General features: G+C 43.7%; 3 protein-coding genes across 4 annotated transcripts in view; 1 reads left to right on the forward strand and 2 right to left on the reverse strand.

The window, feature by feature from the left end:
• The first annotated feature begins 2935 nt into the window (after positions 1–2935).
• Positions 2936–6002, forward strand: LOC119378385 (MTRF1L release factor glutamine methyltransferase). 2 transcript variants are annotated; one of them, XM_049411458.1, is made up of 5 exons: positions 2936–3317; positions 3397–3482; positions 3553–3766; positions 4341–4570; positions 5698–6002. In XM_049411458.1, the coding sequence occupies exons 2-5, from the start codon at positions 3442–3444 to the stop codon at positions 5942–5944; spliced, it is 732 nt and encodes a 243-aa protein (XP_049267415.1). In that variant the 5' UTR covers positions 2936–3317; positions 3397–3441; the 3' UTR covers positions 5945–6002. The 2 variants fall into 2 exon arrangements, with proteins under 2 accessions (XP_049267415.1, XP_037503478.1); XM_037647550.1 differs by having other exon boundaries at positions 2936–3313.
• An 846-nt stretch (positions 6003–6848) lies between these two features.
• The window catches only part of LOC119378374 (paraplegin), a 77725-nt gene continuing 59425 nt past the window's right edge, over positions 6849–25148 (reverse strand). The window contains exons 17-19 of the mRNA XM_037647541.2: positions 24097–24263; positions 8599–8676; positions 6849–7135 (exon numbers count right to left, since the gene is read on the reverse strand). Of these exons, the coding sequence (XP_037503469.1) occupies positions 6920–7135; positions 8599–8676; positions 24097–24263 (461 nt within the window). The 3' untranslated portion in view covers positions 6849–6919. The remainder of the gene's footprint in view (positions 7136–8598; positions 8677–24096; positions 24264–25148) is intronic.
• On the reverse strand, positions 17297–19978 carry LOC125756574 (piggyBac transposable element-derived protein 4-like). Its single transcript, XM_049411455.1, has 2 exons — positions 19523–19978; positions 17297–19426 (listed from the first exon to the last, which is right to left on the reverse strand). Exons 1-2 carry the CDS (start codon positions 19708–19710, stop codon positions 17860–17862), a joined length of 1755 nt encoding a protein of 584 aa, XP_049267412.1. The 5' UTR covers positions 19711–19978; the 3' UTR covers positions 17297–17859.

Raw genomic sequence — 25148 nt, forward strand, 5'->3', positions numbered from 1 at the left:
CCATTCGAGCTGCGTGGACAATTCCTATTTTGGTGCATCAGTATGTCAACAATGCACGAAAACGTGCTGCTGTCGACGCCAAAGGCCCCGCCGCTGCCATTGAAGAAGGCGGGCGTGTGCTTCCCGCACCATCCGGTGACCGTGTGCCTATGGCGCACTGTGTATCGGCAGGCAAACTTCTCAACGAACAAAGCACCGCGGAGTGACATACGAGAACGGAAGAAAGACAAGACAATATATATAAAAATAGAAGATACGGGACGGGGGTGCGAACGGAGGGCGGCGGAGGGAGCAGGAATGTATTTTCGAAGAAAAGAAAAAAAAACCACGGGAAGAGGGTGGATGGTGCACCATCGAAGCTGCATGGTCCGCAGGCGCCTCTTCCGAGCCCCAGGCAAAGAAACAAACGCCGAAGACGGATGAAATGGGCTACGTACAGATGGGAAGAACAGCGGGGGGAGGGGCGGGAGTGTAGCTATCTCTTGTACTACACTCGTACGGTTGTGTGTGGGGGTGGGGAGAGAGCGAGGGGGCACGGGTGCGCGCAAACGAAGACGCGTCTGCACGTGGCAGTGGCGCTCAACAGATGCAGGCAACCATTTTCGAAACAGCTCCAGGATTACAGTACCAGGCTCCCATAACACTTTCTTTGCAACAAATATTCACAGGTGGCTTTCTGTCACTAGCCTTTAAATAAAACTGAGGCATAAGAATTAAGGTCTCTTTAACCGAACACCGCACATCGAGCTAAACATTTTATTGAAACAGATAAACCAACCGGTTATCACGTAATGGGCTTTAGCGCCACAGACACATAAATATCATTGTTGAACACTGCATCTGCAAGAAATTTACATCGCGCGATTACATTTGCGTCCAAAGGTAGCGCATCCAAGATGGGACAAGGCGAATGACGCATAAACACACATACACAGCATTGTGTATGTATAGCGATGTGTATCTGCTGGGGGCGAAGCCAGAAATTTTTTTTTCGGGGAGGGGGGGGGGGTTCAACTATACTTTATGTATGTTCGTGCGTGCGTTTGTATGTGTGTATATATATACGCAAGCAAAATTGAAAATTTTCGGGGGGGGGAGTTGAATCCCCCCCCTGGCTACCCCCTGATGTCTATGCCTGTCTACTTGTCATTCGCCGTCCCGTCTTGCATGCGCTATGCCTTTGGAAGCTATAAATTGCAAGCGAGCCCGCCGTGCAACCCATAACAGTTGCGTCTGTTGTTAGTCATGCATGTAAGCGTGTACAAAAATGACCCCTCAATGCTCCAGCATATCGTTACTTCTGGGTTTTCCGTCCATGCCGAAGAGTGTATATTGGAAAAATATTTGGTATTTCGAATATACACTATTCGATTCGAATGCCGAATCGAATAGAACACTATTCGATTAATTATTGGAAATTTTAGAATATATATTCGCACACTCCTAGAAACGGGCAAGGAGGTTTTTGGGTGGCCCACCCAATGTTAAAAAAAGATGCTGGAGTGGAAAAGCCGAACGATAAAACGTCGTCAAGAAAAAGTAGCAAGCCAGCTGTCACATGTGCTCTTCTTAGTTTAAAACCAATTAGCTTACCCTTACCCACGGTGTAAGATGTATACTCAATCTACATATATCTTACATCATGCCCTTACATCTCGTTTTGTCTTATAATGAAGCCAGTGTCCACAAACCGACTTCAGTTATTTAGCCCTGTTTACTGTTTTTATCCACTTAGCGCGTGTTAAGGGCCCAAAAACTATAAAGAAAACAAGAGGTAAAGACAAGGTTGGTTTTGAACGCGGACCTTCGATGGCTAATTGTTCCGAACAGATACTTCCCAACGTGCCTCTATGTGGCATCCTTATCAAAGCCTTGGTGAGCTTTACATACTCATTTGGATATATTACTTTCCTCGTAACCGACCAATGACTAACCTAACATTTACGTCACCAGAACAAGGGCATTTTCTAATCAGACATCAGACAAAAAGGTTATGTTTTTCAGGTAAGGTATGTCCAAACGCTGGGTTCACATTCGCTTCTCCGAAGTTTCGATTGCTTCCACTCTAGAATTTTTTTAACCTCCTTAGAGCCCGTCGCCTTCTAGAGCCATAAAGGTGGATATGCATAAACAAGGAGAAGGAGAAAATAAACTTTATTACTGAAGACAAGAGGTACGAGCGGGGTGGCGTCCAACAGGCCCCCGAACTGTCCCGCGACCTTCGCCACACAATCAGCCTGCTCGGCCGGTTTTGGTTTGAAGGTTTGTAGATTTGGAGTGCAGCAAGAAACTGGCGCTACTCGTGGGATGTGGTGTAGTTGAAGTAAGTAGTCGGCAACAACGCGGTGTAAATAAGAATAATTGTAGTGACAAGCCATTCCTCAACATTTTTCACCACTTTTCACCAGATTTTGTCTGGTGTAGCCGTTCTGGCACCTCAACACCAGCAGCCCCCAATTTTCACCAGATTTTCCCAATCTGGTGCCGAATTTCACCATCTGGCAACGCTGGCCGCAACGCCGGCTGAAGAGAGTGGAGCGAGTGAATCCTGATGCGACAGCAGCGCCACATCTGTCGCTGATGGCGGCGGCGCCGCGCAACATCGCTTAGTTTTGCAACTGACCTGGTTCTATAAACGTTGATATGGCTAACTCGTTCTTCGAGAGTGTGTGTTTCTTCGGACGATACGAACATTTGAAAATACAGACAGCACAATCCGAGCCCCCAAAATTACAAAAGCTTGCCATCAGTCATGACACGAAAGCGTGTAAAAAATAAACTAACAAATTTTATTCGTGCACAATGTCGAAGGGAACGATGAAATCGATGAAATGAATCGCGAAACGGCGAAACCAATCGTTTGAACCAATGTTCAAGGTCGGTTGTGGCGCCACCCGGCGCCGCCGTTGTGAGTCTCGTAGATTAGACCCACGACCTCCTCGTGATTAGAGCACGGCCACGGTCTAGCCCGGCCGTGATTAGACATTAGACCAATTAGACTATTTCTGAACAAAGCAGCATTGTGGCAGCATTGTGCCATTGTGCTGTAGTAGCATATGGTAGTAGCATTCTGCTAATGGCCTGATCAATTTGCCTAGCTTAGGCTGTAACCGTTGCGTAGATTAGTGCTACATTCGCTTCCTCGAGCGAGTCGTGTGGTTTCAGTATGAGGCAGGCGTGTTCGTGCTCAGCCGTACAGTTCGCAAATTATTGGATGCGTGCATTTAGTCGTGCCGGAATCGAGCCAGGAGAGGCTAAAGCTTCACTCAGCTGTTTTCTCAGCAGTGTACTCGGCAGAAGAACGGCATTAGAGGTCTGTAAACGCGTCGCGTTTCGCCTGATCAGTGAAGAAAAGGTCGATCGTTTCTTTTTTTTTTTTTTTTTTTTCGTTCGCAGATTCAAACACGACCAGAAAGCGCGAAGCATATTCTACCTCGACATATGAATCGACTAAACTACTACTGCCAAAGAAGAGCGCAAAGGTTATTCGTACAATTACGCGCAGCTACTGCACGTACAAGCAAGTTCATACCTATTTGTTTGTTCGTATAGGTTGCCTGTTCAGTATATCTTGGGAGAGTGGAACTTTCACGGATTGCCACTGAAAATGTGCCCACCAATATTCATTCCAAGACCCGAAACAGAAGCACTGGTGGACATTGTTCTGTCGCACATTAACCATAGCGACGGTGGCACTAAATGTATCTTAGATGTTGGCTGCGGCACAGGTGCCATCTGCCTCGCTCTTGCTTCCCGAACTACTAAGGTATGTGAACGTTTTCACGGGAGCGGTCATGCGTCTGATCGGGCGCGTCGCGGGGACAAATCGCAGACTCTCCAGCTTGCCTAAATGCAAGGTCTACCCATATAAACACAAAGGGATGCCTTCTGGGCACTTGCAATACGTGGTTAGTTCCAGCGTGTACACAGCACAGCATTAATTTAAAGTGCTGAAATTGTCCGCAAGTAATTCCCAGTTTCAAGCATGAAGGGACGTTTGAAATGGAAGTTATTCTAAGTGAGAATTCAATAACCATATACAATGGCCAAAAAAAGTTGCATTTTGCATAAAATACAGCCTACAAATTGGATATAGTCATATAAATAAAAAAAGTTGTGTTGATAACAAAGACTGACTTTTACTAAATTGCATTTTTCATGAAAAAATCCTTGCTAGTGTATGTGTCAAGGAAACAAACTCATAAAACATATAGTGTGCAGTGCAGTGTTATGCGAAAAGCTGCCCATATGTCTGCATAAAATTGCCCTATTTCCAGTAAATGAGTGAGAAAGCATGGTACTTGAATTATTGCATCTGTGTTCACAATTCGTGTTTCCAGGTTCATTACACGGGAATTGACAAAAATGTGCTGGCAGTCAAGCTAGCTGAAGAAAATGCCTCGCGACTGGGCTTGTCAGAGAGAGTTTCCTGCTACGTGGCTGAGGTGACATCAACTGGCTTAAAATGTTTACCACCTCAGTTGACGAGCTCAGTGTTTGATGTCATCGTCAGTAATCCCCCTTACGTTGCCATTCGAGAGTCCCACACACTTGAGCCAGAAGTACTGAGGTGAGTGATTCCACACTTGGAGGGGATTGGGGGGTTAGCCGTTATGCATTTTTGAAGCCGACAGTGGGCAGGCTTCCTTGCTAGTGATGGTCTTTGTTCACTGGTGGTGGTTCTACCAAGGAGTTTACCAAACCATACAGTAAAAAATTGCTGGAGGGAATTTCGGGTGCTACAATCATTGAACTACCATGAGAGTTATATATATAGTGCAAAGATTCGTTTAGCCTTTGTACTTCTTACTTTAGATATTTCTACCATATTACTAGGTTTTTCTCTTCTAAATTTCCAAAGAATCATCCTTTTCATATGCATTCCAGGTAGTTATTCAACACACACGATTATTTTGAACTGTTCCTATAAGTGAAAGCTCAACTGCCTATCTAAAAGGCTGTTCGAAACTAAAAGCCCTACGTTAAGGTAAATCCATGCACAAACCACTTTACTCATGCCATCTGAACTTCCATACTTGCAGCTCCTATAAACACCAGCACCATTTCGCATTGATCTGTGCTATTTAACTATTTTATTCAAGAGAGCAGTTTACACTCTTCAGCAGCAAAGTAACATTTATGAAAACTTCTAGATATTTTATTCCTTTACTTATCTCACTTCTCTTGTAATTACTGTGCTTATTTACCATGTTTTTATGTATTGTATGAAATGTGCACTGGCTTCCTGTGGATGTTGTCACAATTAAGATATTCCCATTTCAAATGTTGTTAGTTCACTACTTAAGAACCCACATATATGTTAAATTATGCTTATTGAATTGTTCTTGTAAACTGTGCTTTGAAGTTGTGCTTGCTGTACTGTTGTTTATTGTATGCCAATTGCTTTTCTACTCACCTGCACTGTAATTAACCTATGTAATACAGACAGGAGGTCTCCCTGGCTGTTTTCACTTTGGGACTTCCTTCTCTAACACTTATGCACTATATGTCACTTGTATTTTGATGACATCACAGTACACAACTGGTGATCAATATGCACAGGAAAGCAGCTCTCTTATTTTTAGATCTGTCAAGTACCACCAAGACATAATATACATTATATTCTGTTGTGGATGTTAAATATTCAGTTGCCATACAGTGGAAATGCATTTTAAAAGGTTTCAATGGTGCCTTCAGGCATGAAGACCATGCAGCTCTTTTTGCTGGCATCGATGGTTTGGACGTTGTGCGAGGCCTTCTGCAGTTGTCGAGGACAAGGCTCAAAGTTGGAGGGCATCTATTTATAGAAGTGGGGCTCTCACATCCGCCCCTCATTCAAGCCACATTGGCAGCTCAAGAGTACAGCCAGATGTTCAAGCTGCTGGCAGTACACCCAGACTTCACCTTAAGGCCGAGGTTTGTTGAAATCAAACGAATAAAGTAAAAATATTTTAGTGGAGTCAGTAGCTGCAAATGAGTTAAATAAAGCAGTACTGACATGATGTGTCTAAACCCTATACTCGGGGACAACTTTCTGTGGCAATGAAGGGAAAGCTACAGAGCCACAATGCACGTATCCCACCGCTAATGAATGTAGTCCCACAATTGCATCCGTATGTTCTACGTGATATATATAAAATACTCCTTCATTTTCTACATGTAGCTTTTTGAGACGGAACGCAGCGCGCACAAGTGAGATGCTTGTATTTCTTTTACTTTATACGTTGTCATTTTGCGTTTTTGCGTGCGTGTAAAAGTCGCGCCTTTTACCCGTGCCTTAGACGCTAAGCAGCGTTTGCGTCGAAATGCAACGCTAGCCATCACTTTCCACGACGTTACGAGACGCGCGCTAAACCGGACTACTTCCCGTAGTAGTACATGTGCAGACGCTCCGCCCCCGTAGCTTTCCCTTCATTGCCACAGAAAGTTGTCCCCGATTATAGAACAAACACTGGCAAGCCTCAGAATGGCCTAAATAATTCTCTATAAAAGCATTTCTACAATTAATAATGGTTTCATTTTCTGGAAGGTTATACTGTGTTGAGATGTGGTTGCTGTGGCCGGGAATCGAGCCCGCATCCTCGAGCTGCTTCCACCACCTTCTGCATCTCCACGCAGTATAACGTAGGAAACAAAGCTGAAATTGGCTGTAGAAGAGCTATTTAGTTCGGACACTGAGGGCAGGAAATACTTTTTAAATTCTGAGGCCTCAGACATACATTTACCAAAATACCAGAACTGAGTACATTTAAGAAGCTGCTGTGGGCTTGTGCACATTACGGTCACACATTAGATATGAAGACGCAAAGTAGTGTTTGCAAACATTTTAACAGCAGACTGTACACACTAATATTGATAAACTAAACCTGTAACGCTGTTGTGCGCAATTAGAATTATACTACACTATCACTGCAACTTTCTAAGCTGTGCTGGAAGCAGCAGCACCAGACAGGTTCTGCTGAGGCTTTCCAGGTGGCCCTTCCCTCTCGGGAGAAGACTTTCTCTTCTTGTCAGGAGAATCGGGGCCCAAGTCAAGAACTTCGATAAGCTGTTTCTTGCCAAATGGTGGTGGCCCTATCAGGGCTTCAATATCTGCATAGTTCAGCACTTCCCTCTTGAGGAGCTCTCCAGCCAACTGCAACAAAAATGCACGAGTCCATGGGCTCAAAGTAGACTGGTTACAATTCCAACTGCACTGCTTAACTTGGTACATTTCAAATTTAGTCTTGTGGCTAAAGAGCACAATGGCAATGCTGTTGTGGCTCACCATACAAACTTTTGTGTTTGTAGAATATAACGACCATATACTGGACAATAAAACAAGTTTTATATATGCTTTTGCCTGACATGTCTGACAATGTGCTGGTGACTGTGTGTTGCCATGCTGAGATCCTTGTGTCTAGCAGGTGCATATAATGAACTTGAAGCAGCAGTGAAACTACTTTGTTGCTCCCGCATTTACATTATGAAAAGAAAAAAAGAAAAGATTTGCCAAATTCACTAAATTACAGTTCTTTTGCATTTTGTTGCCACTGCTTCACTCTAAAACATGCTCATGAATTGATTACTCCTTTGCTCCTTTGACAACTTTTCACTGAATCAGAAGAAAAAAAAAAAAAACATTTTCATTTGATTGACTTGCTGAAATTCATGGTAGTCCTTTGAATGTACAGTAAATAAAAAAAAGGAAGCACTAGAAATGTTCTGTGAATATGCCATACTCATTATACACTTATTGGCACATTACAGGAGTACTGACATGGATTTCAAATATTTTCGGCTTGTTGCTCTAAATAAAAACACAGGTGTCGACAACCCTAAAAAGAGTGTCGTAGTGCTTAGGAATGCATGGAATATATTTTTAATACTGCTACCTTAAAAAAGCAGTTTTGGTTTCGGTATCAAGGGGGCGTTTGCAGTGACGTGTCAACACAAGTCCAATGTCTCGGGAAGACTGCAACTCGCGACATACTAGCAACAGCTGTCAGTTTGGCATCAGTCGCATTCATGTAAACAACAATAAATGGATCATTATCCAGCAACTCTGACAGCGATTTCTGCGATTTAGGCTGCATGCAGGATGCAGACTTCGCAAATCCAGTGAACTGTGTTGACGCGTCGTGATCCTGTCCATTGCGGTGGGGCTGGCTTGGAGATGCTGGGCAACGAAAATTTTAAAATCAAAGTAAAATATTTTATACGTGTTGTCTGGCTCCGGTCTGTGGAGAGCGTTGATAGTGCATACCATGGAAACGAAAAATGTCCCTTTTGGGGTGTCTCGAAATTGTGTCAGTACTCCTTAGAACATTTGTTTCAGCAAAGCAATAATTTCAGTGCATGGAGCAGTCTGGTTTTCTTCTGGCAACACTAATCTATGTACATAAATTTACGTTGTTCACTAATTTTGTTTGGAACTGTTTCTGATTGAAGAATAACAAAAACTGCCTCAGGGCTGCTGCTTCGCAGTTTCACAACTAAAGTAAGTTCTGTTCAATGACAAGCACAAAAGACTGCACTAGCTTTTGTGTAAACAGTTTACTTATATAGCGAGTGTGATAAGCGAATTATGATTGCTTCGTAGTATACATGCATACTCACCAATTTCAGCTTGTCGCTGTTTTCCTGCAATACTTTTTCAGTTGCCTTGTAAGCCTTGGCAACCACAAGCCTTGCTTGCTATATGCAAGAACATCAAAAGCCATTATGAGCTACATACTTATACAAGATATTCAATTTCAAAAAGAACAAAAGAAAACAGATGAAAAATTAGGGGACTTAATTTGATCTCTTGCTTCATAAATTAAGTTCTAGTGGCGTAAAATTATTTGACACTTCTAAAATTCCATTTGGATAGTTTGGCATTTGATTCAATTTGAAGGACACTTTTACCATCCAAAATATTCAAAACCCCCAAAATTTCATAAGGTATACAGAAAAGTTTAAACCGCAAAAACACAGAAGAATTTCACCGCTTCTGAAACAGTGCTATACTAGCTCACTAAGTGCACTTTCACAACAGCTGTACCAATGTTCTGGTCTAATTGCCAGAGTGTAGCAATGTGCATAAGCCTGAGCAAGTCATTGCGAACAACTGATAAAATTATTTCAACTGAAACAAGCCACCAAATCACGCTAACACAGCGAAATGAAGAAATGCTCAAAAATAAGGAAACCTAGCATTATTCTGGGCTACACTATGATGAAGCACTCGCAATAAACATTCTGCAAATCGGTTGTCATTGCTGCTTCCAATTGTGTTGGTATGCTTTGAGAATTTAACTATAATAACAAGCCAAAAGATGCAGATGCTAGTGTGCCTGAGTGGCTGTTGCTGCCACTTGAAAATGTTGAACAATTATTTAACTGTAGGTTTAATATAGTCAAGAAAAAGTGTTGCACAATGCAAAGATTTTCTGTGCCTTATTTGCTGTGCAATAATCCTGAGTTTTTTGTTTTTTCTTTGCCTCTGCTACATGAAATTTCCTTTTTTTTTTTTTGCCTTTTTCAGTTGTTAGTCGGCATTTGTGGTGTCTTGACTTCTGTCTTGCGTCCATGTTTGCACGCCCTGTCTTTATAACACACCTACCAACTAGCTCAGCTGTTATTCTAAGCCACTTCTACAATGCCACTTCTACAGCACACTTCTACAATAGGATACACCAGTGGTGTGATCTTGTACGCATTCCAAATAAACACGGAGGCGTGGAGTTACATCCAGCCGCACGCGAATGGCCCATGCGAACTGCGACAGACGTCACGGCCCTGCATTGACCAATCGCGTGCGGTCACGTGCGGCTGGATGTAATGCCACGCCTCCGTGTTTATTTTGGAACGCGTACAAGATCGCACCACAGGTTTCTCCAATTTCAGCTTGTATTCTCTGGACGTTAACTTTCAACTTCTACCTACCTTCTGTCCACCACTCATCATGAAAAGCAAGTCTATTGTGTCCCATGTAGTTGCACATGGGATATGCAAACGTGTATTTAATCCCAATAGAAATGGCCAACGGGACGGCTTGCGACTTATGTGGCTTTGATGAGACAACTGAACACCTGTGCCACGGCCACCCTTTGAAACTCAACGATGTGCTCTGTGAGCTAGATTCCACCACTTAGATGAAAGACCACTCCTGGAGGAAAAGATTCTGGGACCTTGCCCTCACACTCTTGCATATGCAGGACCACAAAAGCTCTGTTGCACTTCTTAAACGTGACTGAACTTCTTGAACACTTTTGTACTACTAACGTGTGTTCACATTGACTAATCTATCTACCAAGTGTAGCAATGGCGTAAATCCAGAAAAATCACAAGGGGAGACGCATCAGACCATGACGGCCATTTTGTTTTTATACATATGGGTTGTATTTTTATTTACATAAGAATGAAACCATGCTTTGAAATAAAATTTAAAAAACGACCATGGGGTCCCAACTTGAGCAACTGCATCGTTCTATTTAGTCTTCTTTGAACCAGTCGAGTGGCTCTTTCGATTTTGATAGCCTGACACAGCTGAGGGGTATTGAACACAGGTACACACTAAAAAATAATCAGCCTTTAAAAAAGTTGAATGCGCTATACTTAACTGTCAAGTAATTAAAATATATGATGTTCTAAAGCTAAATCTCAAGGCGGGACACTTGCAAGGGGTGTCCTCCCCAGCCTGAACACAAGGGGGGTCAGGACCCCCCCCCCCCCTTCATGATGATTAACGCCAATGAAGTGGAGGGTAGCCAACTGGGCACATCCTCGGTCATGCTCCCTGTTTTTCCATCTTTGTTTCTCTCTCTCTCTCTATATATATATAAAATTGTGCACGAACAATTGAAGATGAAAGGCACGACACCATTGTCACTGTTCCAGCACTTCTTGGCTGAGGACATGTTTATTAAAAATTCTGTAGCTTCTTAACCCTTTACATGCCAAGGATAAGACTTGTACATTTAGAGATTTCCTTCTATGTGCTTGCAGCCACAGACAAGTTCGTTGATCATTTTGATGGGAATGCTGCACTACCATATGGTGCCAGCTTCCAAGAAAACAAGAGTTTTTGCGGGCGCATTTAGTGGAAATGTAGTAGAGGTCTGGCTCTCGTGGGTTCTTTAAAAATGACAGAGTTCATCCGATGAGAAGTCTCTTATGTAAGGCGGACACATGGTATCCATGTTCTAGCACTGCACGCTTCAAAAGCCCCAAAGACAGGTCATAATGTGCTTGCCATCGAATTCTAGTGCCAAATGTCAGTCAGAGTCAATTCTGAATGCAGGATACTGCTTTCAAAGCTTAAAATAACAGAGAGCTGAGCTAGCTGGTAAGTATTCATGTTAAAGAGACAAAGAAGAAATCAAGTGTCTCAATAGTTATCTCTCCCGTAGACCACCACGTGTGCCCGATTGATAGATTCGCCTATTGTTCGGGCATGCACAGATAAGTTTTCGTGTCTCCTTTCTTTTCCGCCGTTGTGCGTCTTTTCAGATGTTAGTCTGTGTTTGTGGTGTCTTGACTTCTCTCTTGTGTCCGTGTTTGCATGCCCTCTCTCTTTAACATGACTGCTTTTAAATTAGTGGGTCAATAGGGGATATTCAAAATGTACAGCACCATCTGTCGACAAGCCCACAAGCTCGATCCACCATGTTTTGTTGGGCACGGAAACGAAACCAGTCGCATATCGTAGCCTTTCAGGTGCTAGCTGCAGGTTTTTTTATCTCAGTTCTGCGACACCAGGTTTTTTTATCTTAGTTCTGCGACAACTTCCCAATGCTTCGTGCGCTCTTCAGGCAACAAGGGAGCCACACAAATTTTAATCGAATGTATCAGTTACTTGAACGAAGAAAAAGAAATCACCGACGCAAACTTGTTTCGTCAACAAGATCGGCAATGTGCTTTAGTCCGGAAATGACCGGCGCATGCAAGAGTGCTCTTCAACCTCAGTTCTTATTCCTCCATGCAATTTAGCTGCTCGCCTGCAACATAAGTTAGTTTTGCAGAACAATATTATGATATATGCATTTTAGAACAGACGGCTGACATTGCACATGCACGAGAGAGCATGGTTGATCAGCATTAGCTTGTCGGTGTTGCAGATAGATGAAAGGGATGATTTAAGTATATAAATGTGTGTAAGCAGAACCACATACACTGATGCTGGCATCCGCAGAAGATCAGTGCCGCCACACGAGACTCGATCGGCGTAAAGATCCCAATAGGCATCTCTTTGCAAGCTTCGCAAGGCAGTGAGTGCCAAAGCAAACAGTCTGCATGCCGCATCTGCCCTTCACTTCACACCCCCTTATCCCATCCCTTTTATTTTTTTTTTTCCTCTCTTAGGTCAGCGTGCGCTGCGAACGTGGAGCTAAAAGTTACGGAGCTGATCTACCTATTGTGCCTCCATGGTCCTCTTTCCCTGCCACTCTGTAATGGCAGGTGAGAAGGAGCATCGAGGCACAATAAATAGATCATTGCGCTCATTCTCATCTGTCCGCTAATTGCAGCCCTCGTATGCTGTTCGCAATAGCGCACGGTAATGCAACGCCATGGGATGCGAAAGAGCACAATATTTTAAAAAGATATGTCAATGAACGCACATGTATAGCATTCAAGAAAACCAGGACAATACTAAATCCACGTGATAGATTATGACCACAAGGCATTACAAACAACCAGTGTGCGGTAAAAACGTTACCCGTGCCACTCTCTTTGTACAGTTGAAACTTGCAATCAGCATTTTTGTTTGGTTTGCAGTGCACCACTCATGCACATGTCCATGTCTTGTTTATTTCGAAAAAACTATGAAACAGCTATTGCAAAGGGTGTCGGGATACCTGTGGCTGAAGAAATGAGCCGAGGAAAGCAGCACAGTGTTGCACAGGTTGCGCAGAAACAACGTGGTGTCGATATCTGACACGTGTTTATGATGCTTCTTTATAATCGCAGTGGGAAATACAATGGAAATGTATTGCAGTTGCTGCAAGGTTATCTTAGAAGTTTGACAATTGCATCTTCTTTGCAACAAACACTTTTCTGGAATGCCTACCTAAAATCGGAAGCACACGTACGCCACTAGAGAACAGCAGTTTGGCTTTGTGAAGCAGTGCGCCTCTTTTGCAGCTGCCGTCCTGATGAGTTTTTAAGCGCGCAGAACTCTGATATTGGGTTCTTGTCGATTTGTTGCAGCACAGGGATGTCTGCCGACTGTTTGGCGCTGGATCTTGAAAAAATCAGCTTCATTTTCATGGTCCGAAAGCTCCATCAATGACTGCCGTTCACCATAACTTCTCTTCATGGAACCGCTAGCAGACGATGCTGCGAGTGTGCCCAACAAAAACTAGTGGACGCGCCCAGTGTTGCCAGAGTGCCAAGCATTATGAATATCCCCCATTACTTGGGCAATCTTGACTGTTCATTCATTTTATAATTCACAGTGATGCTACCGAGGAGTTCTGATTTGGAGCACTTAGAAGCAGCTAATTTCACATCCTGGAGTACACTGGAGAAACAAGTGGCATTTGCATTCCAGCACCTGAATAATTAATTGAATGTTAACAGCCTGGCCGTTAACAACATGGCCTTACATACGAAAATGGCCTCCAACATGTCGCTCGGTGCCATGCGCTAAGCAGCTTCGCTGGTCACCCACCTCACAGAGTGGAATGGCTCATCATTTTTTAAAATTTTTATTGCAATAGTAATTTTATGGACACTCCCGACAGATTTTTGCCATCGCCATTGTCATCATTTTCCTTCTGAAGTACAAAGTGATAACATCCCCCCACGCATCCTATGTTCTACCCACGTGTAAAAGCTCCGAGCACTGGCGACAAACGCGGCTGAAGCGGAGATGAAACAAGCCGGACGCCTCCACTGCGTGGAGGGCGCATTCGATAACATCAGTCTGTGTGCGAGGCCTGCTGTCGATTGATCATCAAACAGAGAGGAAACGCCCCACCCGTCTTTCGTAAGGAGCATGAAGGATGCCAGGGGAGGGGAGGGGGGCTGTGTCGTTCATAGGCTGCAGTCGCTGGCGTTTCTGCTACCTCGAGGCATCAAGAGACGGCTCGTAAACTTGCTGTGCTTGCAACATCTTCACGTTTAGAGAACTGACAGCATGAGAACCGCTTCGGTCCCTAGAGCGGCCATATTTCCTTAAACCAGCATTTCGTTGAGTTACGCGAGATCAGATCCAAAAGAGTTAGCTGCTAGCCTTATGTCGTGTAACAATACAATTTGTTGGTATTGCGTTCATTGCGTTGCCCTTAAACGAAACTGTGATTTTTACAGCGAAAGCTGTTATGAGATCACAACAAGGGTTGTTTTTGGCGCCGTAGTAGGGATGGTAAAATCGATGAATGATTAATCGATTAATCGATTAAAGGTCCACAATTAATCGATTAATCATAATTGATTTGTACCTTTCGATTAATCGAATTAATCGATTAAAACTATTCGATTAATCGATTAAGGCATCCCCCACTCCCGCCCCCAACCTCGCCCCTTGGCCGCAGCGCATAACTGCGAGGCGCGCTGTCCTGAGACGCAGACCCTGAACGTTATCCTTAGACGCAGGAAGTTGTAAAGCCGAATACAACTACTTTTTCTGGTTCTATTTGGGATGCCGTCGATCGCGCACTTGTGTTTGCTTTTTGCCGCGCTGTTTCATCGTGTTGCCGCATAAACGCATGTCTGCTTACATTTGATAAACGAATAGTTTTCGTCACCTGTAGTGTCAATCGCAACTTTCTTTGTATTTTATTCAACCCTCAGATTTTACTCGTTTCTTGTGTAAGTGCGGCATTGTAATATGCGCTGCTTATTTACTCACTGGTTCTTAGCGCCGTTCTGCTTTACTCTTTAGCAAATAAAATATTGTTTACCAATGAAAGAGAGAGAGAAAATGTATTATAAGGCCGAGAGTGTGGCCTGAGCTAGTACGCCCCTGCCTGCTACTCTGCACCGGGGAAAACGCAACGGGGCAAAAAGAATGATGAAGTACGATGATGGGGAGATGATTAGGTAATCCGTATATACATAATAAGATACGTTTGCTAGCGTAAAGAGGACAACGACGCTAGTAACCATCTTTTATTATGCTGTATACCAACTAGCCCAACTGTCCGTCTTATAGGGTATATATATACCATTTGCATAATTGTTGAGCTAACTTTCCTACGATGTAGTTAGCCCAATTAATGGTAGCTAGTCACTTCTTCAAACAGAGTGTTCAAGCGCGGTTTGCTTGCGCTGGGACGCGGAAAGTGTAAACGCGGCTCTCTTGACACGAACACGCATAATAGACGAACGCCAGCACGTGCATCTACGACCTCGTCTTCTCTTGAAGCACGAAAGTTTCTGCCATTAGCTGAGAGAAAATGTAGTGCAGGAATGCGCACTCGCGAATTGTGAAACGACCCTTATAGACCCTTTATGTAATCCGCAACTTTACGCGTCGGTTTACCGAACGTCTAGCATCCAGTGCATTACTATTGAAGAAGTGACCTTGTAGCACTTAGTAATGCTGTATGGTCGCATATATTTAGGGAGAAATACAGCTTTCAGCTAGAGGCCCCCGTCTTCTGCTGTGACAAGAAAGGACAGTCGCGCAATTTATGTTGTAATGTCTGGTACACTAGATAGCGCTCACAGTTCAGGATGTACGCACGATTGAAAAGGTGTGAGTGGCGCCGTGTTACGGCAAAGATCAGGTGAAACCTGCAGAGTATACTGGCGCAGCTGCTGTTTTTTCTAGCCGGGAGGCAGAAACTCATGTCACTCTATTTCCCGCAATATTAATTAGAACTAACAGACAATAATGCCAAGGAAAGTATAGAGGATATTATTTGTAATAATTGGGATATCAATGTGAAGAAAGTAAAGTGGACGAAAAGATAACTTGCCGCCGGCAGGGACCGAACTTGCGACCTTCGAATAACGCGTCCGATGCTCTACCACTGAGCTACGGCGGTGGTCATCCCCCCGTCCACATCATAGGGTACACATGTGCATTTAAACCTAGGAGTGTTAGTCAGCGCCGATCACAGCCATGGCGACGAGTGTGGAACACTCTTTTTTCTGCCTTCTGGCGTTGCGTAGCAAGTGACCTTTTTTTACGAGCTGGCAGCTGACCAATAATCCCTCGCATACCACCTGAAGGCACCAAGTCTGCCAGAACGAGACCCTCGCTATGAATGAGGGAAAGAAGGTGACTTTTAAGGGCTCGTTTTTCTTTGTCATACCCCCTTAACCTCTCCTGTACTTTCCTTCGCATTATTGTCTGTTAGTTCTAATTAATATTGTGTCTAACAAAGAAAAACGAGCCCCTAAAAGTAATTCGAAAGTCGCAGGTTCGGTCCCTTCCGGCGACAAGTTATCTTTCCATCCACTTCACTTTCTTCAGATTTATATCCCAATCATTACAAATAACACCCCCTATAATTTTTCTTGTCAATATTGTCTGTTAGTTCTAATTAATATTGTGTCTAACAAAAAAAAAACGAGCCCCTAAATGTCATCTTCTTTCCTTCTATTTCCCGGAGTTGCGTGTACGGATGGTCTGTTTGAGGCCAGTATAGTTCTGTCTAATCTCTGCATAGGTGACCTCAAGAAAAAGATCGTGTCAGTCCGCAATTATAGCATTATGTAGGGCTTCCACAATATCTAACCGACAAACCGAGAAAAGATGCCTTGCTTACTAGAGCGAGCGTCTTATTTAATTTCTCTTCGTCTCTTTTTTACCTTTCTCGGGATTTCCTCACCCTCCGCCACACTGCATGTTTCAGCTGCGACTTTCCAACCAGTGTGGTCCCCGAACGCGCTTCCGGTTTCGATGAGCTCGAGCAGGCAGGCTTCGAGAAAATGCGACCTGTTGTCGAATAGACCACGGATGATAGCCACAGATGCTTGAATCCGCGACATCAACCAACGACGACGGGCCCCTTGTGTCCAGTGTGCGAAAGTGTGAATTTTCGCACACTGGACACAAGGGGCCCGTCGTCGACACTTTCGAAAGTGGGAATTCTGGATTGTCCGCGCGTCTAATGAAAAAATTTGGGCCCATATTAAGCACGAACGATGCCTCTCAAACAAAGAGATATCGGTTTTAAAGCACCCATTAAACATGTCGATCAATCGATTAATCGATTAACGATTAACGATTAACTCTTTCCTTACCACGGGGAAATTGGCCTATTTTTGTATGTTGCAACTAAGAATTTTCTGTGCCGTTGCTACTAGGTTTACAGTGCCATGCAATACATCAAAATAAAGACAAATGAACGTACTTTTGAATGCTGTTTATTTTAAAAGAAATAAGAAAACTTATTTGGCCAAGAAAATTTCTATACCAACAAAAAATTTAAAAATTTGAAAAAATTTTTTAGTAACGAAGCGATATCTCTGACAAAACTTTTTTTAGAGAAATTCCGAAATATACAAAATGTTTAATAATCACAGGGCAACATCACTTAGAGGAATTGCTAAAATCGATAAAGCTGTCTTTGAGTTACAAAAAAATTACATGATGCATAGCAAAATAGTGAAGTTCCGAGTTGGTCCTACTCAAGATTTTTTTTTTCAAGAAAAAAAATTTTTTACCGCAAAATATTACATACGAAAATGCAAGTACTAAATGTAGAGTTTGAAAGATACATTCGGCGAAAGAAATGGCAGATCTAAATATGTAACAAAAATTGATAAGCACAAATAATTAAGTACGTTCACAACAAACGTCACAATGATATGCTTGTATCTTCCTAGTAAAAAATTATGTAAAAATTATGAGAGATGCAAAATATTTAAAACAGCGTAGCAGAGTAGGAGTGAAAAAACGAAAGTTATAGCTCAAGAGCTTCTCGAGCTATAAATTGTTCACTCGGGGAGATCAGTGTGCCAGGCACCAAAACAGTTTCTCGTTGTGAAGCACAAGTGAACATTGCAGGTGCGACAGAAAACGTTCGTCTTGTGTTGAGTTTTGTTCTCTTGGTAGCACTTTTTACAGTTGCGGCGTATGTCCAATCGTTCAGGCTTGTGCTGTACACCTGTGGGTGGCCGAACTGGGGTGGGAGGGATAGAAGCTGGTGCGGTGTCATCTATCTCAAGAAGCTGTGCAACGAGTTCCGTTCTAAAAGCCAGCTGATCAAAACGTGAAAGTCTGGAAAGTTCAGGTGTTTCTGGATTTTGCCTGCGATGTTCTTCAAAGAGTATGTAGCTGTTCACAGCGGCGATGTCAATGCAGTGGAAGAACAACGTCTTCCACCAGCGGACGCATTTTCTCAGAACATTGTAGGAAGCAATCAGCTGGTCAGACTTGTCGACCCCTAACATGCCGGCATTGTATTCGTCTATGAGTTTAGGCTTCCTGATTGTGATCTGTTCCCACTTCCCGTTTTTCTTTTCCCTTCTCTTAGCGGGCACGTGAGCGTTAGCGGTGTGAGCTGTGCTAACCATATGCACAACACGCCGATCCTTCCACTGAAGGTACAAAACCCCCTTATCCCGTAGCCAGCGAATGTCCCCTCTCTTGGCTTTTCTTTCCCAAGTCACATTTTTCAATTCAGATGGGAACCCGCGGCGATCTTTTCGAGTAGTGCCACACGCGAGTGTCTTGCGTTCCAGCAAGTGCACAAGAAGGGATGTTGACGTGTAGAAGTTGTCCATGTAGATTACATAGCCACGGTCAAGGTATTTGTCACAAAGCTTCGTCACCACATCAAAGGCCAGCCCATTTACGCTAGGTTTTTCACGCTTCCCTGTGTACACTACGAATTGAATGGTGTAGCCGGTCTTCGGATCTGCAAGAACCCACAATTTGTATCCCCATTTCACAACTTTGTCTCGTATGTACTGCCGAATTCCGGAGCGCGCTTTGGATTTTACCATTCTTTCATCGACTGAAATTTCGCGATACGGCTGGAAAAACGTTGCAGAGCAGTCGTTGATGTGTTGAAGAAGCCAAGACACCTTGTCCAGTTTTTGTGCGGTAGCGCCGTTCGTTTCGGGATCCGAAACATGCAGCATGGCCAGAAGCGCAGTGAAACGCCGCCTTGGCATGACTTTTGGCGGAAGAAGTCCCGAAAGCAATTTAGTTGTACTCCAGTACAAATTTAGACGCGGAAGTTCTAATATTCCCATGTAGATCAGGAGTCCGATGAACTTCATCATCTCCTCCGGCGTCACCTCCTTCCACGATCCGTCTTTCTCACTGTATGTCGGCTTTTCAAGTATGTGGGCCCACGCATACTTGTTGGTGTTCAGACATATTGCGTGGATGACCTCCGCCGTGAAGAAGAGGCGAAAAAAATCCAGCGCTCTCGTCAGCCGATGTGCGCTACTGCGGAGCGTCATGCCGAGGTCGATGCCCGGATCCCTCTGGGGTCGGAAGTCCACGCGTCTTTGTGCTGGAGGCAGCACGTCGTGCCCAAATGAAGTAGACACGCTAAAAATAATAATAATAATATGAGGGACACATACAGAGCAATTCAGCCGGCTCCAGAACACGATAAACAAAACAGGAAGCGAAAACGAAACTTACTCGCGACTTACAGCTGACGTTCCCGGCTGATCTGGTGAAATTTCTTCATCGGAGCTGAAGTCCGACGTCACCACATCGTTGTCTGACTCATCACTGCTTGAGAAATCTAAAAGATTGCTCACCGAAGCGTCGACATCGAGCGAAATCGCCTTTTTCCGAGCGCGCGTGGTTTTGGATGTCGACGCCATCGCGCGGCTCACGTGCGCTTCAATCTTTCAACGCGCGCGCCCTTTAAAAATCGCCGCCACGCGGTAAAAATGCAAACTGTGCAGAAACAGCAATTCTAGTGTGTGTACAATCGCCTAGATGGCGCTACAAGTCCAAGCGCACGGTGGTTGTTGAAAAATAGCGGCGTGAAATCATCGTTCACCGGTGAACGATGCCTAGTGGCATGGTAAGGAAAGAGTTAATCGATTAAAAATTTTAATCGACCATCCCTACGCCGTAGTTGTCCGCCGCCGCCGGTGTCCGTAACCACTATCGCTCGAAATAAGAAGGAAAAAAAAAAAAAAAAAATGAAATAAGAAAAAATTTCCAGGATGGAACGAGGTTCGAACCTGGGTCCTCTGCGTGGGAGCCCCGTATTATACCTCAGAGCCATGCCGGTGCTTGAAACTGCTTTGCAAAAAGACCCTATACAGGCTTCATGTCGGGAAGGAACCACATTAACATATGTAATGTAGCGTGGTAGAAGAGTAAAATAACAACCAAGTGTCACACAACGCGAATTCTGTAACCAGGCGTCACACAATGTGAATTGCGCAACGAGTATGTTGTTGAATGCTTCCAACCCATTACAAAGGATTCTGCCATAATTCTTCATCGTCATTAGCCACAGCATCAACAAAGTGCACATAATGCCTTACAGGTGTTTAGCAGGTACCACGGTTCTGCGCAGAATGAAGAAAAATTGCACAGTGGCTGCTTCCCTACTTCACAAAAATTATGATTTATAGCGTAGTGGGTTCCTCGCAAGTGCACTTCTATTGGTTGCCAAGGAAGCCCATAAGGCTCCCATGATTCATTTCCTCAGGGTCTCAATAAAGTTAATTCCCTCTCTCTATCTCTTTCTCACGTTAGCATATGTTATAAAGCGTGGTGGGAGAGTGAAATAATGACCGGGCATCACACAATGTGAATTACGTAACTAGTGGGTAATTTAAAGCTTCCAACCCATTACAAGATGCTCAGTCATAATTCATCGTCATCAGCCGTCGCATCAAGAAACTGCACATAATGCCTTACAGATGGTGCCTTGCTTCTCCGCAGAATGACTAGTAATGTCGTGGTGGGTGCTTCCCAACTTCACAAAAATTATGATTTGTGGCGTAGTGGGTACGTTGCCAGTTTACTTGTATTAGTAGCCACAAGAGAGTATATAACGGGCTCTAGAAATGCCGCTCTTCGAGCTTTTGCTGTGACTGTGCTGCGCTTTCCGCGCAGGCCTGGCGTTTTTTTTTTTTTTTTGTTAACCGTCAGCTATTGACCCTGAAAAGCGAGAGGCGGACGTGTAACATGGAGTAGCTGCTTCACAGTGGGCCTTCCGATGCCAGGGCTGTCAGCGACGGGCCCACTACCGACAGCTGCGCATATTAAAACCGAATTTATGCTGCTCCGACCAGTAGATGGGCTTTTATTAATGAGATGACACTTTTTTTTAAAAAGTAAGCAAAAAATTCAAATTGGTAGCCAAGCACTCATGAGCTCGAAAGGGCAGGGCCTTTTAGGGGGTATTCACTGCAAAAGATTACAAACCCGGATGTGCGGGCGGAAGGAATTACGAAAAAGCTCTTCTGGACAACGATCCTTGGAAAAAGTATCTTTGAGAAAAAGTTTCAACACATTCCCACCGTTCACATGCTCTTCCATAAACGCGAAGCACAGAAAATTCGATATTGTTCCATATATCTATTGCTAGCATTCCCAGATTTCATTCCGCGATGTCCAGAAACAGAAGTCACAGACATTTAGCGGCACACGTCTAGTTATTACCGAACATTGCTTTCATTATGTGCCGCGCGACGCTTGAAACGAGCTACCAGCAGCATTTCCGCAACAGAAGACGTCTACCGATGAATCACTGCCACACTTTCTCGCTACCGATTGGCCTAGACGTCTAGAGCCTCTGCAGAGAGGGCGTTTTGCCGTTGAGCTGACTTTCACAACAGAAGCTGTGTCACATCGTGCATGTCATCGTGGCTTACTCGGGGTGCACGCACGAGCGCTGTTTATTCAGCGGAACAATTCTTGGTCCATGGTTGTGACTTTGGCGGCCCCAAGATCAAGCTGCGCATGTTTTGACGCGCCGGCGGTGCAATTGCCGGGGATAGATGCCAGCAAACCCGAGACTTTGGCACATCTTACATAGGGGAGCGTGGATTTGGTTAGGAAGAAGGACCACATGACAGAAAAGATGCTCTTTTCTGTCGTGTGGCCTTTCTTCCTAACCAAATCCGCGTTCCCCTATACGAGATGTCGAACCAACTAGCCCAACAACTGACCATTTTGAAGACTTTGGCACAGTTTGGCACAATTTTTGTCAATATTATCAGGCTGGCGCAGTAAGTCCGATTTGGCGCACTTTGGCACAGGAGTGGAATCACTGAATTCATTAATCAAGATTAATAGTTAATAATACATCATACAGACATTCAACCATTTATAGCCATGTAGGTATAAGATTTAACAAATACTACGTTCTGCAAACAGTGTAGTCCAAACAACCTAAGTTGCCTGCCTGACGAAATTGTATAAGTTAATGGGGTTGAGACATCAAATTTGCGGCTTGCGCATTCTTTGTTAAAAATGATTCTTAATGCTCCAGGAAGCATGATACACGCTTGAAGATTCATATATTCTCAGTAAACAATTTAGTATCGCATTATTTATGTGAACGACTTTTGGTTTCGGTTTCTAAGCACTGAGTTGGACCATGACGTCACTGTCTAGGAAGCTTTGTCACGTGGGCCCACAAAGCTGTGATGCATGCAGTGCTGCACTGTCTGCTCTCACACAAGGCATTACGAGGGTCGTGGCCGCGGTGGAACACAACCAGTGCAGCCATGCATGTCATGCACAGCAGCAGCGCTTGCAACACTGCTGGCGTTTCAGCCCGGCCGTGATAGCAATATGCATTTTGGGTGAGTGGGCAGGCAGAATGGGCCATGGCTGCACTGGAACGCTACTGTAGCGTTCCAGCACAGCAATGGTGAACATATCATTGTGCGGGATGAGAGCTGCAATGTGAACACTCCCTGTTTCTCGGCGTTGGGGTTGCGCTGGCTCGCGCGACAGAAAGCTTTTCAGTGTGAAAGGGGCTTAATGTCACTTAAACTTTCGTTAGGCTTCCAACACAGTAAAATTGGTGTCGTTCATGCTAGTGATGGGTCCCAATCATACGAATGAGCATTTACGCACTCTTTGGATGCGAATTAATATATATTTTAAACATTTTCTGTGTCCAACACTTTGTGTTGAATGCCTTTGCATAGAGAGCAAGCCTACAGCAGGCTTTTTATGGCCTTAAAATTTGGTGTTTCAACCCCTTTAAGGACACATCAAAATAAGCACTATGCAAAAATTAAACCTATAATGCCTAATAAAACATATATCCGGTGCTAGATTTCGTTACATCAAAACTCTGATATGAGCACAAGAAACTTAATGCACCCATAGTACTAGCGTTTCTGTGCCGGAATTAGTTTTCATTTGTGGAAAGTACAGCTAACCAATGACTAATTAATTAATGTTATTTATGGTACTAGTAGTACTATAACTAAGTTGTGATTCAAAGAACATTTCATTGTTTTTTGTACAGATGTACTCTCCATGACCAGAAATAAATGTGAACTTCTAATTTTCCTTGATGGAGAACTAAGTTCCGAGGCTTAATGGTCCATAAAAGGGCTGCACATTAGAAAAGTGCTCGCAGCCAAGAGAGTGAGTTTATTAGAAGGCACAGAGGTTGGTCTGAGCTAGTGCACACTCTGGCCGGATACTGTACACAGGGAAACAAGAAAATGGTGGAAAAGAGCGACGAAGTATGATGATGGGGACAGGAAGTGATAGAATAACCACTTAATGCAGTGGTTTCAAGTTTAGAATCCAGTTCAGTACTCTTTAAAACATCTATGACTGCCCTTGTAGAAGATGTTGATGCTATCTGGTCGCACGTTGTGGACAACATAGAACTTTCAGTTAGTGTTTTTACAACGATGCCTGCCAGCGTACAAGTTAGCATCCTCCACTGTGACACCTAGGAGGCAGACGTAAAATAGATGTTCTTATGTCTCAGACACTTTGCAGTGTTTGCAGTTCAGGCTCTCTGTGTGGCCGATAAAGTGCACATATCGTCAAGGTAAGGCAATGCCCAGACAGATCCGGTGGAGCATGCCAGTACAGTTTTAGCTGTTTTTAGAAGGGAGGCGAAAAGTCATGCCAGTCTTGCAGATGCCTGTACCGTTGGTCTGGTTGAGACCAGTAAGCTGTTGTGCTATCTGACATGACATGTCTAAAGGGAACATTATTTATATCAAGGGAAACGTCCCAAAAATAAATTATACAAAAAAAGGCACCTCATCAATGGTGTTGGCTAGGCGTCTGCTATATGGTTTCTTTCCAACCACAGTTTGGCCTTCATCTTCAGCAGGAAATGAGAGTGGACCAATTACTGGGTCCATACCATACTGGTGAATCATGGCATAAGCCATTTTTCGCACTTTCTTTAGATCATCTTCAGCACCTGCAAATAGCATTAAATAGCAACTGTTAGCTGTTCCAGAAGCAACACGTTCATCAATATAGAAAATGTATGCACACTGCAGACCTAACCCAATTTTTTAAAATCCCATACAATTCAGAAATAATTGATTCTGCAAACAATTCTCAAACTTCCACCACACGATGCAGAGTCCTTAACTGTGAGATATCCATCTCTAAAATACTTTCATCCTGCATTGTTTCAGGAAGGTATTATGTGGGAAAATTATGGGCAGAATTTGAATGCATTTCGACACAATTCATAGTTCTTTATTTATTTGAGATGCACAGTACACACACAATGCAGCCATGTTGGGAAAGGGGGGGGTCAGCAGCAAAAAGCAAGTTTTCCTAATAGCAGAGTGCTGGAGTGAGTGGTCTTTTCTTTTCTGCCAGCCATAGGGAAGTCGTTATTGTTAGGAAAAAAAACGTGGAGATATTATCTGCAGCCCATAAGGGTGCATCGCTTTTAGAGAAAGGAGTAGAAACAAATAAAAGAGTCAAGTGATCAGAGCTGGCTGGTAGCTGCATGTGCACCGTCTTCCCGTGCGGGCAGTGTAGGCAGTCGTGTTATTTCAATGTTTTAGGTACACGTTGATGCAAAGGCACTGTGATTAGACTTTTTTCCAAAAGGTATTCTGTAGGCACGAGAAATTTTGTTCAAAATAACCATGGGATGGCTTTTAGAGTACGAATTTATGGGAGAGTTTTCCTATTCAAATACATACGATTTCTAGCCATGCAGTTAGACTTAAGAGATTTTAAACTGTTGACATTATATTGTACTAACAAAATGCATAGCTGTACTTTCTAACTATTTACAAAGCCTAAGTTTATAGACAATTCAAGACATCAGTTTCATTCAGTC

The sequence above is a fragment of the Rhipicephalus sanguineus genome, chromosome 1 (assembly GCF_013339695.2).
Source record: "Rhipicephalus sanguineus isolate Rsan-2018 chromosome 1, BIME_Rsan_1.4, whole genome shotgun sequence".
NCBI classification, from domain to species: Eukaryota; Metazoa; Arthropoda; class Arachnida; order Ixodida; family Ixodidae; genus Rhipicephalus; species Rhipicephalus sanguineus.